This window comes from Microtus ochrogaster, assembly GCF_000317375.1.
Source record: "Microtus ochrogaster isolate Prairie Vole_2 chromosome 14 unlocalized genomic scaffold, MicOch1.0 chr14_random_2, whole genome shotgun sequence".
NCBI classification, from domain to species: domain Eukaryota; kingdom Metazoa; phylum Chordata; class Mammalia; order Rodentia; family Cricetidae; genus Microtus; species Microtus ochrogaster.
In genome coordinates, this window is record NW_004949097.1 from 1,166,987 (window position 1) to 1,179,349 (window position 12,363).

The following is a 12,363-nucleotide window of genomic DNA, read 5'->3' on the forward strand; positions in this document are numbered from 1 at the left end:
TCTTCCTTCCTTCCTTCCTTCCTTCCTTCCTTCCTTTCTTTCTTTCTTTCTTTCTTTCTTTCTTTCTTTCTTTCTTTCCATGCCAAACTGGAATTATCTGGTTTGTGTCTTTTTCTTTGAACAGAATCCTATTTGATGAAAGGCGGGCACCATATCTTAAAAAAATTTGAAGTCCAGAGTGTAGAATTATGCCTGGCCTACAGGAGGTGCTCCATCCACGTTAGTGGGGTTGAAATAAACCAACTCAAACATCAACTGAAGAAAACTCCGAGTTGCGTCAAAGCCTCTGGCTTACACAACCACCAGATCACACGGTGGTTGGCTCTTTTGAACAGAAATATAGCAACACGTGACAGACATCCTCTCTCCCTCACTTACTGCTTTCCCATGTGTGAACACTCCCCCAGATGGGGAAAAAAAATTCAAACGGGAAAATGTGCACAGATGTCCTGGCAACTGCAGTTATAGCAGTGAAAACCTGGAAGCAGTCCAAGTGTCTAACAGGGGAGTGACTGGGCAAACAATGGGATTATTATATAGCTATTAAAAATGACAGAGGTGAGAACTGTCAACATGGAGAGTTATGTACTGGCAGGAACGTTAAGTGGAAAAAAGAACACAGACTAGCCTTTAGGGATGTGTGTGTGCAGTAATAAAGATCAGAGGCCGACCTGGAAAAAAATGGAAATGGCTGCAGTTCAGAGTTCTCAGGGTGTTTTGGAACCTGTAAGATTCCATCCATGTATGACAAGAATAGTTGAGAGCTCACAAAATCCACCTACCTTAAAGCACTGTGCAGAAGGGCGTGTGGAAGCACAAGCTTGTAATCCAAGCGTTTAGGAGGCAGAGGCAGGAGGATCAGGATTTCAAGACTACCCTCTGCTGCACAGTAAGTTGGAGGCTGGCCTGAGTTTCTTGAGACCTGGAGTCAAAAAACAAAACAAAACAAAAACAACAACAACAACAAAAAAAAAACAAAGCAAAAGTTGGACATTGTGCTACACAGTAAGTCCCTGTCTCAGAAAACAACAGCCAGACAAAAGCATCACCCCAGTTTTCAGGGGCTGGGGAGAGATGACTCAGTACTCACACGAATGTGCTGCTCTTGCAGAGGTCCTGGGTTTGGTCCTTAGTATCCACACCAGGACGCTTGCAATGGCCTAGAATTCCAGGGATCTGGCATGCTCTTCTGGATTCCGAGGATGCTATACTCAAATGCACATACCTATATAGACAAGACAAACACACACACGCTATAAACAAATTTAAGTCTTCAGAATAAGTACTCTATGTTATCTACCAGACAGAATATTCCAAAGAGATATTAAGTTAATGTCAACTTCTTACTAACATTGTTTTGAAAATAGTGACATTTCTCATCCTCCTCCTCTTCCTCCTTCTCCTCCTTTCTCCTCCCCTACCCCACCCAGGTCTTACTATGAAACCAGAATGGTCTCAAATTTGGTATTATTCTGCATCTGCCTCCTGAGTGCACAACTACAGATGTGTTCCAGCACTCTACTCTGTGTGTGTGCTCGTGTGTATATGAGTGTCTTAGGGTTTCTACTGCTGTGATGAAACACCATGACCACAGCAAAGGAGGAAAGGGTTTATACCCTCTATCTAGGGATGTACTCCACTATCCAGGGATGTCAGAACGGGAACTCAATGCAGGAGCTGATCAGTGGCCACAGAGGAGTGAGGTATACTGGCTTCCTTTCCCTGCTTGTTTGTTTTCTTTCTTAAACTGTACAGGAATGGTACCCACAGTGAGCCGAGTTCTTCTACATCAATTACTACACAAGAAAATACCCCACAGACTGAGTTCCCTCTTCCTGGATGATCCCATCTAGTGTCAAATTGACAAAAACAACAACAACAACAAAAAACTAACCAGGATGAATTTATGTGTGTGTGAAAAATGTGTGCCTGTGTGTGTGTGTGTGTGTGTGCGTGTGTATGTGTGCCCGCGTGCGCACATGCATGTGCTGTACTAGCTGGCCTGGTTCTTGATATGTAGAGCAGGGCAAACCGGCCTCCAACTCACAGAGATCCACTTGCCTCAGCCTCCTGAGTACGCTGGAATGAAAGGCATGCCCAGCTGATTTTAGAATCTCTTATTCTTTCTCTTCTCCCTTTTCTTCTTGATTCTTTGAGGCAGGATCTCACACTGTAGCCTAAGGCTGGCCTGGAACTCTGTGTAGCCCAGGCTGGCTTGGGCCTCACTGTACAGCTCATATTGACCTTCTACGGTTCGGATGTGAGTCCCAAAGGACCATGAGTTAAAAGCTTGGTCTCCAGCATGGCACTGTTACAGGGTGGTGGAACTTTTAGGGTTCGGGCCTAATGAGAGCGCTGTGTTTGTTTGGCATGTTTGGTGACACGCCATTGAAGGTGGCTATGATATGGAACCCCAATTCCCTCTTCTTCCTCTGTGTTTTACTTTTCTAAGGTGTGAGCAGTTTGCCACACACCCCTATCCTGGTGTGCTGCCCAAAGCAATGGAGCGAACAGGTCATGGGCTAGAACCTTAAAGCTCTGAGGAAAATACGTATGTTTTTCTCTCCCCACTCCAGTGTGTGTGTGTGTGTGTGTGTGTGTGTGTGTGTGTGTGTGTACATGCGCATGCATGCGGAGCTAAGAAAACAACTTTGAGTGTAGTTCCTCATGCGCTGGCTTCCTTTTTGTTGTTGGAGGAGACAGCACTTGTGAAGTGGGCTAGCCTGCCCAAACAGTGACACCAGGCTGGCCTCGAACTCACAAAAATCCACCTGCCTCTGCCTCCCGAGTGCTGGGATTAAAGGCTTGCACCACCACTGCCTGGGTCATACTTGGCATTTTTTTTTTTTTTTTTTTTTTTTTTTTGGTTTAAAAAGGGGTTTTTTTTGGTTTTTTTTTTTTTTTTTTTTTTTTTTTGGTTTTTCGAAACAGGGTTTCTCTGTGGCTTTGGAGCCTGTCCTGGAACTAGCTCTGTAGACCAGGCTGGTCTCGAACTCACAGAGATCCGCCTGCCTCTGCCTCCCGAGTGCTGGGATTAAACATACTTGGCATTTTTAATGTCGGTTCTGAGGATTGGATTCAGGTCTGTGTGCTTCTGAGTTTTACTCTACAGCCCAGGCTGACCTTGAACTTTTAGCAACTGTGTAGTTTCAGCTTTCCTAGAGCCAGAATTACAGGCTTGTGCCACCGTGCCCCGCAGTTCTGCTTCTTAAAAGTACAAGTAGACACTGGAGCCATCTTGCTGGAAGTTGTGTTTATTCTGCTAGAAGCTACAATCAGAATGCTTGGACATGGACTAAACTCACTGTGATGGAGTTCAAGAGCAGCGGAGTAACAGCAAGTGGCATTGCTTAGACAAAGACGGATTATTGATACAAAAGCGAGGGGCTTAAACGAGTTCTCCACGTTTTCTGATATTCTAAATGAGGCAGAGGCAAGAGAATCAGCTCAAGTTCAATGCCAACCTGGTCTACTTAATGAGTTCTAGACCAGCCAGGGCTCCACAGTGAGATCCCACTTCACAGAAACAAAACAAAAGACTCCAGATAAACCAGGGAGGATTATATCTATCTATCTATCTATCTATCTATCTATCTATCTATCTATCTATCTATCTATCTATCTATCTATCTATCTATCTTGCCAGAGGATGACCTTGAACGTCTAACCCTCAAGCTTTTACATCCTGGTGCTGGGATTACAAGTGTGGGCCACCAGGTTGAATTTATGAGGTGCAGGCAGTAAAATCCAGGGCCTCCTGCATGCTAATCTTCTACATCCCAACCGGAGACATGAATCATTAAGTGAAAACCAGTTTGGCTTTTCTAATCTGAAATCGACAGTATCAGACAAAGGATCCTGTTTTGGGGGCCCGCCTAAGCCCCACCCACCTCTAACTGCTTCAGGGATAGATTTGGGTGTATCTTCACCATCTGGTCCGGGTAAACACACTGGAGAGGTGCTCAGTTTCCTGCCTGTATTATCTACAATAGATAACTGTCCTTTCAGGCCCTGCTGAGGAACCTGTAGATAGAATCCACTCACGGAACCATCACGTGAGCTATTGCCCACACTTGAGATGAAAGCCCCGGCAGCCATCATCTCTCCGCACCATGGAAAGTGTAAAATTAGCTCGGTGTGCAGCTTGACCCCAGTGATTTTTCTGACGCACTTGGCCTTCGGTGTCCGCCCTTTCTGAGACCTCCTGTGTCTTCTCCACAGCTGGAGACGCCTCAAACTGCACGCAGCACTTCCCGTGGGTGTGGCCTTGCATTCTTAGGCACTCCTTGGCCACGGCTGCCCCCCCCAAGGGTCACGTGCTTCAGCTACTCACAGACCCACAAAGCTCTTTGAAATGGACCACAAGTGGCTCTATCAATTGTAATTGAGTTTTCCAGTCCCTCCTATTTCTTTTTAAAAAATGATTCTCTGATGGAGTCTTCCCAAAGAAACACTATAATTGGGCAGCCTGGGGCATGTGGGAACGACTCCCGATGGCGTCAGTAGCTATTCTCAGGAGAGGAAAGGCAGGGTATCCCCACTGGGAGATGACAGCACTTGTTTCAAGTTGGGGAAGAGCCTGTGGTTCTCTTCCTGCGTTCGGAGGGGAAAGCGAACACACAATGTTCGTTTCCCTAAATACGGGATGTGCTATGCTAGCGGCTCATTTTCCAACATGTCATATCCTGGCAGAAGGCAGCAGGGGTCAGGGCAGGAAATGGCAACTTCTCCGAATGAGACAAGGCTTTCCCAGAGCGGTCATTGGCTCCAGGGAACTATAAAGCACGCTCATCCAGAAACGGCCTCTTACTTTTCTTCCTGGAAGCCGGAGTGAAGGGTAAGTGGGGAGTCCAAGGCGATGCGTCTGAAATGGGAATGGTGACATGGGGTCAATTCTTGGGCCATCGTGTACTCAGAGTGACGTGTGCTCCTTCGTTCTTTTTACGTGAAAACTTCTTACTGGTCAGATAGCTCAGAGAAGCCCACAAGGAACAGTAGGACCTTAGTCAGGGGACCAGCGCTCTTCACAGGGCCCTGGGAAACAGCTGGATTTGCATGTCTCTAAAATCCCCCATCTTAACTGATGAGTTCTGGCTGTGGGTGCCGATGCTGCAAGCTTGGGATCCTAGCACTCAGGAGGTGGAAGCTGGAGGGAGGAGCAGGGATTTGAGACCAACGTGGACTGTCTAAGATCCTGTCTTTAAAAACATCAACAAATGGAGAGAGATCAAAATATTTAATAACTTCTTGCCCAGATACTTCAGTTTTGATATTCTCTTTCTGTGACTAATTTGACACCGTTAAGATGTTCTGAATGGTAGAAAGTGTAGTGGGTATGAAAACCGGGATCTCTGGTAACCAGGACAGAAGGTACGTTCAGCTTTCTCCATTCGTAGCCTTTTATTGGCTTCAACTCAACTTGATCCAAGGAAGCTTTCAGAGAGTTGTTATCCCCCTGCCCTCTTCCTTTTTAACCCTGAGACAGGCACTTGTTATGTAGCCTTGGTTGGCCTAGAACTCAATATTTAGACCAGGTTGGTTTCTCAAGGATCTGGCCCCTGCCTCCCAGGTGCTGGGTTATGTTTGTGGAGGGAGGCAGGAGGATCCAACTTGATCCAAGGAAGCCTCAGGAAGCTGCTGTCTCCTCTACCCCGGGTCTTTGCCTTGAGACAGGCTCTTGTTACATAGCCTTGGATGGCCTAGAACTCAATATTTAGATCAGGTTGGCCTTGAACTCTCAATGATCCTCACTTCCCAAGTGCTGGGATGGGAGGGAAGAAAGGAAAGAGGGAAGGAGAGAAAGAGAGAGAGAGAGAGAGAGAGAGAGAGAGAGAGAGAGAGAGAGAATTGTATAATAAACAGGTAATATGACCTATACCCCCTGGACCACATATTCAGAGACAGGGCCACAGTGGGGGTGGAGGAAGGAAAGAGGGAAGGAGAGAAAGAGAGAGAGAGAGAGAGAGAGAGAGAGAGAGAGAGAGAGAGAGAACACAAGAAACAGCTGTGCTTCAAGACCCTAGGATGCAGGTCTCTACATAATGTAGCTTTTGCTACATGCCCAGTTTGCCATTTGTAAAATGTTTTCTTCTATTTCTTGGTTCTTGTTTGCCAGGGATCGGGGGAGGGAGGATAAAATGGGGGTGTCATACCCAGAACCTTGTACTTGCCAAGCAAAGGCTCTACCATTGAACTACACGGTCAGCCCAAGGGCCGTCTTGAAGACAGAGCAAAGTCACAGTATTGGAACAGCCATCTAACAGCCTCCACCTTCATGCTTAAATCTCATTTAACCAGAGGACGAAGTCCATAGATTCTGTTCCCTGGGAGAAAAAAGCAAAAGACAGTGTAATCTCTATTTGCAGTTAATGGATTCTGAGAATTTACATGACTAGTCCCAGACTCCAGAGCTGGCTTTTGAAAACTCGTCACATGACCCAGTGGTAACCTACCACGCCCCCCCCCCCGCCGAGTGATAACAACTGATATTTATTTATTTATTTATTTATTTATTTATTTATTTATTCATGTGTTTATTTCTGTGGCCTTGGGGATTAAATGTGGGGGTTGAATGCTAGGCAAGTGATCTACCATTAAGATACCCCTCCAACGCTAGGTCTATTTAATCTTTGAAGATTCACTCTTGTGCACAGGCCAGTTCCAGGCTGGTGCAGCGGAGGGCACGGGGTTAACTGCGCATCTGTGTCCCCACAGGGCATGGAGAGGCTGGCGGCTTGGGAGCCGCAGGGCGTGGATGCGCTGCGACGCTTCCAAGGACTGCTGCTGGACCGCCGCGGACGGCTGCACGGCCAAGTGCTGCGCCTGCGCGAAGTGGCCCGGAGGCTCGAGCGGCTACGCAGGCGCTCCCTGGCGGCCAACGTGGCCGGCAGCTCTCTGAGCGCCGCGGGCGCGGTGGCCGCCATCGTGGGGTTGTCACTCAGCCCGGTCACCCTGGGAGCCTCGCTCGTGGCGTCAGCCGTGGGCCTAGGGGTGGCCACGGCCGGAGGGGCAGTCACCGTCACGTCCGACCTCTCTCTGATCTTCTGCAATTCCCGGGAGGTCCGGAGGGTGCAGGAGATCGCCGCCACCTGTCAGGACCAGATGCGCGAGCTCCTGAGCTGCCTGGAGTTCTTCTGTCAGTGGCAGGGTCGCGGGGACCGCCAGCTGCTGCAGAGCGGGAGGGACGCCTCCATGGCCCTTTACAACTCTGTGTACTTCATTGTCTTCTTCGGCTCACGCGGCTTCCTCATCCCCAGGCGTGCCGAGGGGGCCACCAAAGTCAGCCAGGCCGTGCTGAAGGCCAAGATTCAGAAACTGTCTGAGAGCCTGGAGTCCTGCACCTGCGCCCTGGATGAATTTAGTGAGCAGCTCGAGTCCTGGGTCCAGCTCTGCACCAAGGCCAGCCGTGACCACAACCTCAGGATCTCTGCTGATCAGGATGCAGCGTTGTTTTTCTAAGAACCTCCTTTACCTACACGGGATATTCTAGATCTGTAGCATCCACGGGGAAGTGCCACGTAGGTGGGGGGCAAAGGATGACAGAAACTGTTCTTGTAGGGCATAGGCCCTCAATTCCTTGTATGAGAGGGACTTTTTCACTTGTGTAATCCCAATGGAGTATGTGACCCTAATCACGCACTTTGGGCGGCGGACCGGGGCGTGGGGGCGGGGGGGGGGTGGCAAAAATCCTTTTTGGCTGCACACAGCTGGGCAGATTCTCCCGTTTTAGAGTCATAAGGGGAGAGGTACTTTGATGGTTTGAGCTGAGGTCTGGCGAGGTCCCTCTGGGACCTCTTTAAGTCTTACTAGAATCCTGGGATTCTCAGAAGGTTGGCCAGAGGGACTTTTGCTTAACAGCTCTGCTTCTACAGTTTCTGATACACAGAACTCCAGAATCCAGAACAAGAAAGACCCTTTCTTGCCTTTGTAGCGTTGTAGATGCAGGCTGAGCCTCTGAGCTTACTGGTCCTGCTCTTCCCGCTTCTGTCAATTTAGATACGAGACCCAACATTGGCTCACATTCTAATGCTCCATAGCATTTGAAAATGATGGCAAGAAATAGTCATTTCCAGTCAGGTGTGCTGGTCTCTACCTGTAAGGTTAGCACTAGGAGATGAAGACGATCAGCATCGTCCCTGGCTACACTGTAAACTCAAAGCCACCCAGAATTCTAAGACCCTGATCTCAAAAACCAAAACCAAACCAAAACAACATGAAAAGTTAACCGGACTCCCTTAAGTAGACTTGTTCAAAGCCTCTGCAGGGTCTTTGTCATCTTCAGAATCACTCACAGAAAGCCCAGGACAGACTGTCCCACAGGTCAAGGAAAGACCCCGCTGCGAGCACGTAAAGCCAGTTACTCTGCCCCTATGAACTAGGAGATGGAACACCACAGGCCCTCTAGAGGGCAGTGTCGCCCGTTCCTTGTGGAAACTGGTACCGAAAGGAATGTGAAATTACCAGAAAAACCCGTCTTTCTCTAGTCTCTGAAAACTCCGGATGACATAACTTTATTTATTTAAAATATGTTATTTAATTACTGCCTATTATTTACATTTAATTTTATTTAACCATCACGTTTAGAAAATAATAAGAATAGTAAGTGTCTGAATGGGAATGTCTTACAGCTCTTTTCAAGAGGACAAGTTTGAAGTCTTTAAATGTCTTTTTCCCCTCAGAGGGTACTCTTTTCTCTAGTGCTTGACATGATTCTTGTAAGTAAGATGGGGCAGTCCTGAATAGGGAGGTAAAGTTGACTTTTAAACTAGGAAATGGAATCTTGGATTGTGGAACATATGAATGATCAAGCCCATGTGTCCTGAAGGTACTTTGCCAGAACAGAACACTTGACTTGAACAGAAAACCTGCTATTTAACTCAGGAACCGAGAGACGTGTGAAGGGGTATTTTACCTTGGAAGCCTGATGTCCTTTAAGATTGTGTTATGGCAGAGATAGTTGTATTTGGGGGTTGTAAGAACCTGTTAGCTACATTTAAGAAAGTACTTCTAATTTACTCAGTATCTTTCTAAATTATCCTTAAAAAATTAGTTGGAAAATCTTTGGGACCATACCCAAGAAATCTTGGCTGTATTTTTAAATTATTTAGTGTTACACATGTGTTTAGCCCCTATGCTTCCCAATGATGGTCTTGTGTCTGAAGAAATGTAATTTTGGCATGAGGGGGAGGGGCTGCTGTTTCTGTATTTGCTTTCTTCTATAAATTGTAATTGGATCATATTCTGGCTCAATTTAACATTGACTCTTTTTTGGGGGGAAGGGCAACACTGTGTCTCCCTATGTAGCTCTGACTGTCCTGGAACTCACTCTGTAGACCAGGTTGGCCTCAAGCTCACAGAGATCCACCTGCCTCTGCCTCCTGAGTGCTGGGATTAAAGGAGTGCGCCATGCCCAGCTTGTGTGTGTGTGTGTGTGTTTTTAAATTCTAGACTGCCCTGTGTGGATGCTGGGGTACATTTCACACAGACCTCATATCAAGCAGCAAAAGTCGTTCCCTATTCTGGGGTACATTCCACACCATCCTTATATCACGCAGCAAAAGCCATTCTCTTAGTCCATCATGTACTGATGCTTCATTTTGGATTACATCCCCCCAAAAGTGGGCTGTTCCATATAAACCAAAAGGGAGTATTTTGAGTGTGGCAAAGCACTAAAGTTCTGAGTTTTTCATCAGTGGTCTGCTTTATGTGTGTATGGAAGAGAGTCTCCTTTCCATCAATAGCTGAATAATGTAGTAACTCAGCAGACAACCAGGTGGCAGAAGTACTAAGAATTTCAGGGTACCTGAGCTACAGAATGAGGCCTTATTTCAAAAACAAAACAAAGCAAAAACTGAAAACACATTTGAGTCGTTCGCTGTTTGGCTGTATTATTAGGGATTAGTTGATAAAGAGGCATTATTCCCTTTCTTGTGTGTATGCATGCTGTAAAGACAGGAGGCCTTATGAGGAGTTAAAGTTCACCAAAATTATCCTAGAGGCAAGTCGTTCATTCCATTCATGGGACTGCGAAGTGGGCTTTCCCTTCTATAAGCAAACAGGTTGAAAGGGTTTGTTGCAACAGAGAAAAGAGAGAGAGAAAGAAATACCAGGCTTGGAAAATACGTGTTTATTCAAAGTGTCGGAATGTTTTCTCTGTTGATTCATTGGCTTTACAATCTTCTGAATTGCTTTGTTGCACTGTAAAGGGAATTAATTTGGTCTACATCTTAAAGTTCCAATAAAGCGACATCTGTTCCATTAAGAAATAATCCTTGGGGCTGGAGAGATGTTCAGCAACTAAGACCACTTGTTACTCGTGCAGAGTACCAGGGTTCAATTCCTAGCTCCCCCTCCCCCCCACGACAACTCACAACCATTTGTAACCCCAGTTCCAGGGACCTCTTCTGACCTCTGAGGACACCAGCCATGCACATGGTACACATACATATATGTGGGCAGAATATTCATACACATAAATCGTAGAAAAGAAAGAAAGAAAGACAAGAAAATAAATAATCCATAGCAAGCATTCTGATCCTAACTCTAGTGTATTTGCCCTAGACACCTGCCATTTCCAACATGGCAAATGTCAAACGTAAATGCCTTTGCTGGGGTGGGGAGAGAGAGCAGTGGGATGCAGACCGTCGTTCTAGATTGGGAATGTCAAACAGTCAACTTCATATATTGCTCCTCTAGTAGCTTATAATGTAGAATAAAGGAAATTAGACAAAGAGATTGTACAGGGCTTAAAGCGATGGCTCAGTGGCTAAGAGTATTGGCTGTTCTTTTAGAGGACCCACGTCTGGTTCTAGCATCCACTTAGTGACTCACAACTATGTGGAGCTCCAGCTTCAGAGGATTTAATGCCCTTTTCCTGGCCCCTGTGGTCACCTGCATACCCTCATACGACACACACATAGATGAGTCTTTACAAAGAGGCTGTACAGAGATAAGCGGGGATAAAGCTGATTGTAGCAGCTTAGCTCACTTCTTCCACGGTAGTGAATTAGTCCTTCCCTTTCTATTGGGGCAGGTGGCTCACGTCTAAAACTTTGTTTTCTCATAATCACTTAGTTCCATGTTTGTCTTTGAATGCATTTAAGCTATATGACTCAATTGTCTCATCAAATTATAAACAGGAATTCCTGTATTATCTAGAAAGCAGTCTTTAGCCATCTTAAAAATTTGAAAGTAAAGCAGTCCTGGCGACACCTGCACGTGTTAAGCCCAGTACACAGAAGGCTGCGGCAGGAGGTGGAGGCAGGAAGATCAGCAATTCAAGGTCAGCTTTAGCAATGGAGACCAGCCTAAGCTACATGAGAGAGACCCCATCTCAAAATAAAAAATTAGTTGTGGCCAGGTATTCTATTCCTAAAATTCCAGCCCTAGGGAGTCCCAGGCAGGAGGATGAAGAATTCAAGGCTAGCCTGGTCTACAGAGATCTAACTGAAAAACAAAACAAAGCAAAAACTTAGCTGTAGTTGCCACAGGCAGTGGGGACCAATACTCTGGAGTGGTCTTACTAATTGCCTATCTATGCACCTGCACTTTGGAAACATTCCTGGGTCTAGAAACTGTATTGGTTTGTGCCAGCTCCACTCCGTTAGCCACAACCAACCACAAGCTGGAGTCCTCTCATTGCTGAGGCATATGGGGTTCCTGTAGTAACACGCATCCTCTCAGTAAACTTGACAAAATTATAAGAGGAATGTAAATCGTGCCGCGGGCTGGAGCTGGACAAGGAGAGCCCCAAGATCTGGGGACGTTCTGTTAGCAACCAGAGTTGCCAGAAGGGAAACTGTGTTGATAGAGTGAGTCCCATCTGGGGACCAGGAATGCCGCTGCCTGACCGGCATTGACCCTGGGCTGCGGAGAGAGTCGCTTTGTCGTGGTCTTACTGCGTAGTGGTGTTTTCCCTCTCCACTGTAACATCCCCGCTTCCCCTCCCCACTCCCCCATGCCCAAAGTGGGGTGCAGAAAGGCCTGATGTCTGCTTGGTGCCAGAGCTTTAGCCAGGGGCCACTGCCAAGGTCTCTGGCTCTCTACCCACAGCTAGATACAGCCTGGTTCCCATGGGCAAACTTAGGAAGACAGCTCAAACTGAGAGAGACTTTGTGTAGGTTGGGCTGGGAGGGAGTGATGCCGCAAATCTTTCTAATAGGAGGAAGCTGGTTTTTTCTAGCTCAACAAACACCGTTGCCCTCAACTTTTGATTTAAACCGAACCTTCACGGTGTAATTAAAAACTGTTATTATTGTCATTATTTTAGCTAGACTTGGTGATGCATGCATATTATCCCAGCACTTGGGAAGGCAGGAAAACCAAGAGCTCAAGGCCAGCTTCAGCTACATAGTAAATCTGAGG

The 12,363-nt window shown here is 46.7% G+C and overlaps 1 protein-coding gene across 1 annotated transcript; it reads left to right on the forward strand.

Moving 5' to 3' along the window:
- The first annotated feature begins 6,599 nt into the window (after window positions 1-6,599).
- On the forward strand, window positions 6,600-7,652 carry Apold1 (apolipoprotein L domain containing 1). The gene has a single exon (XM_005364500.2). The coding sequence runs from the start codon at window positions 6,718-6,720 to the stop codon at window positions 7,456-7,458; it is 741 nt and encodes a 246-aa protein (XP_005364557.1). The 5' UTR covers window positions 6,600-6,717; the 3' UTR covers window positions 7,459-7,652.
- The last annotated feature ends 4,711 nt before the right edge of the window (window positions 7,653-12,363 follow it).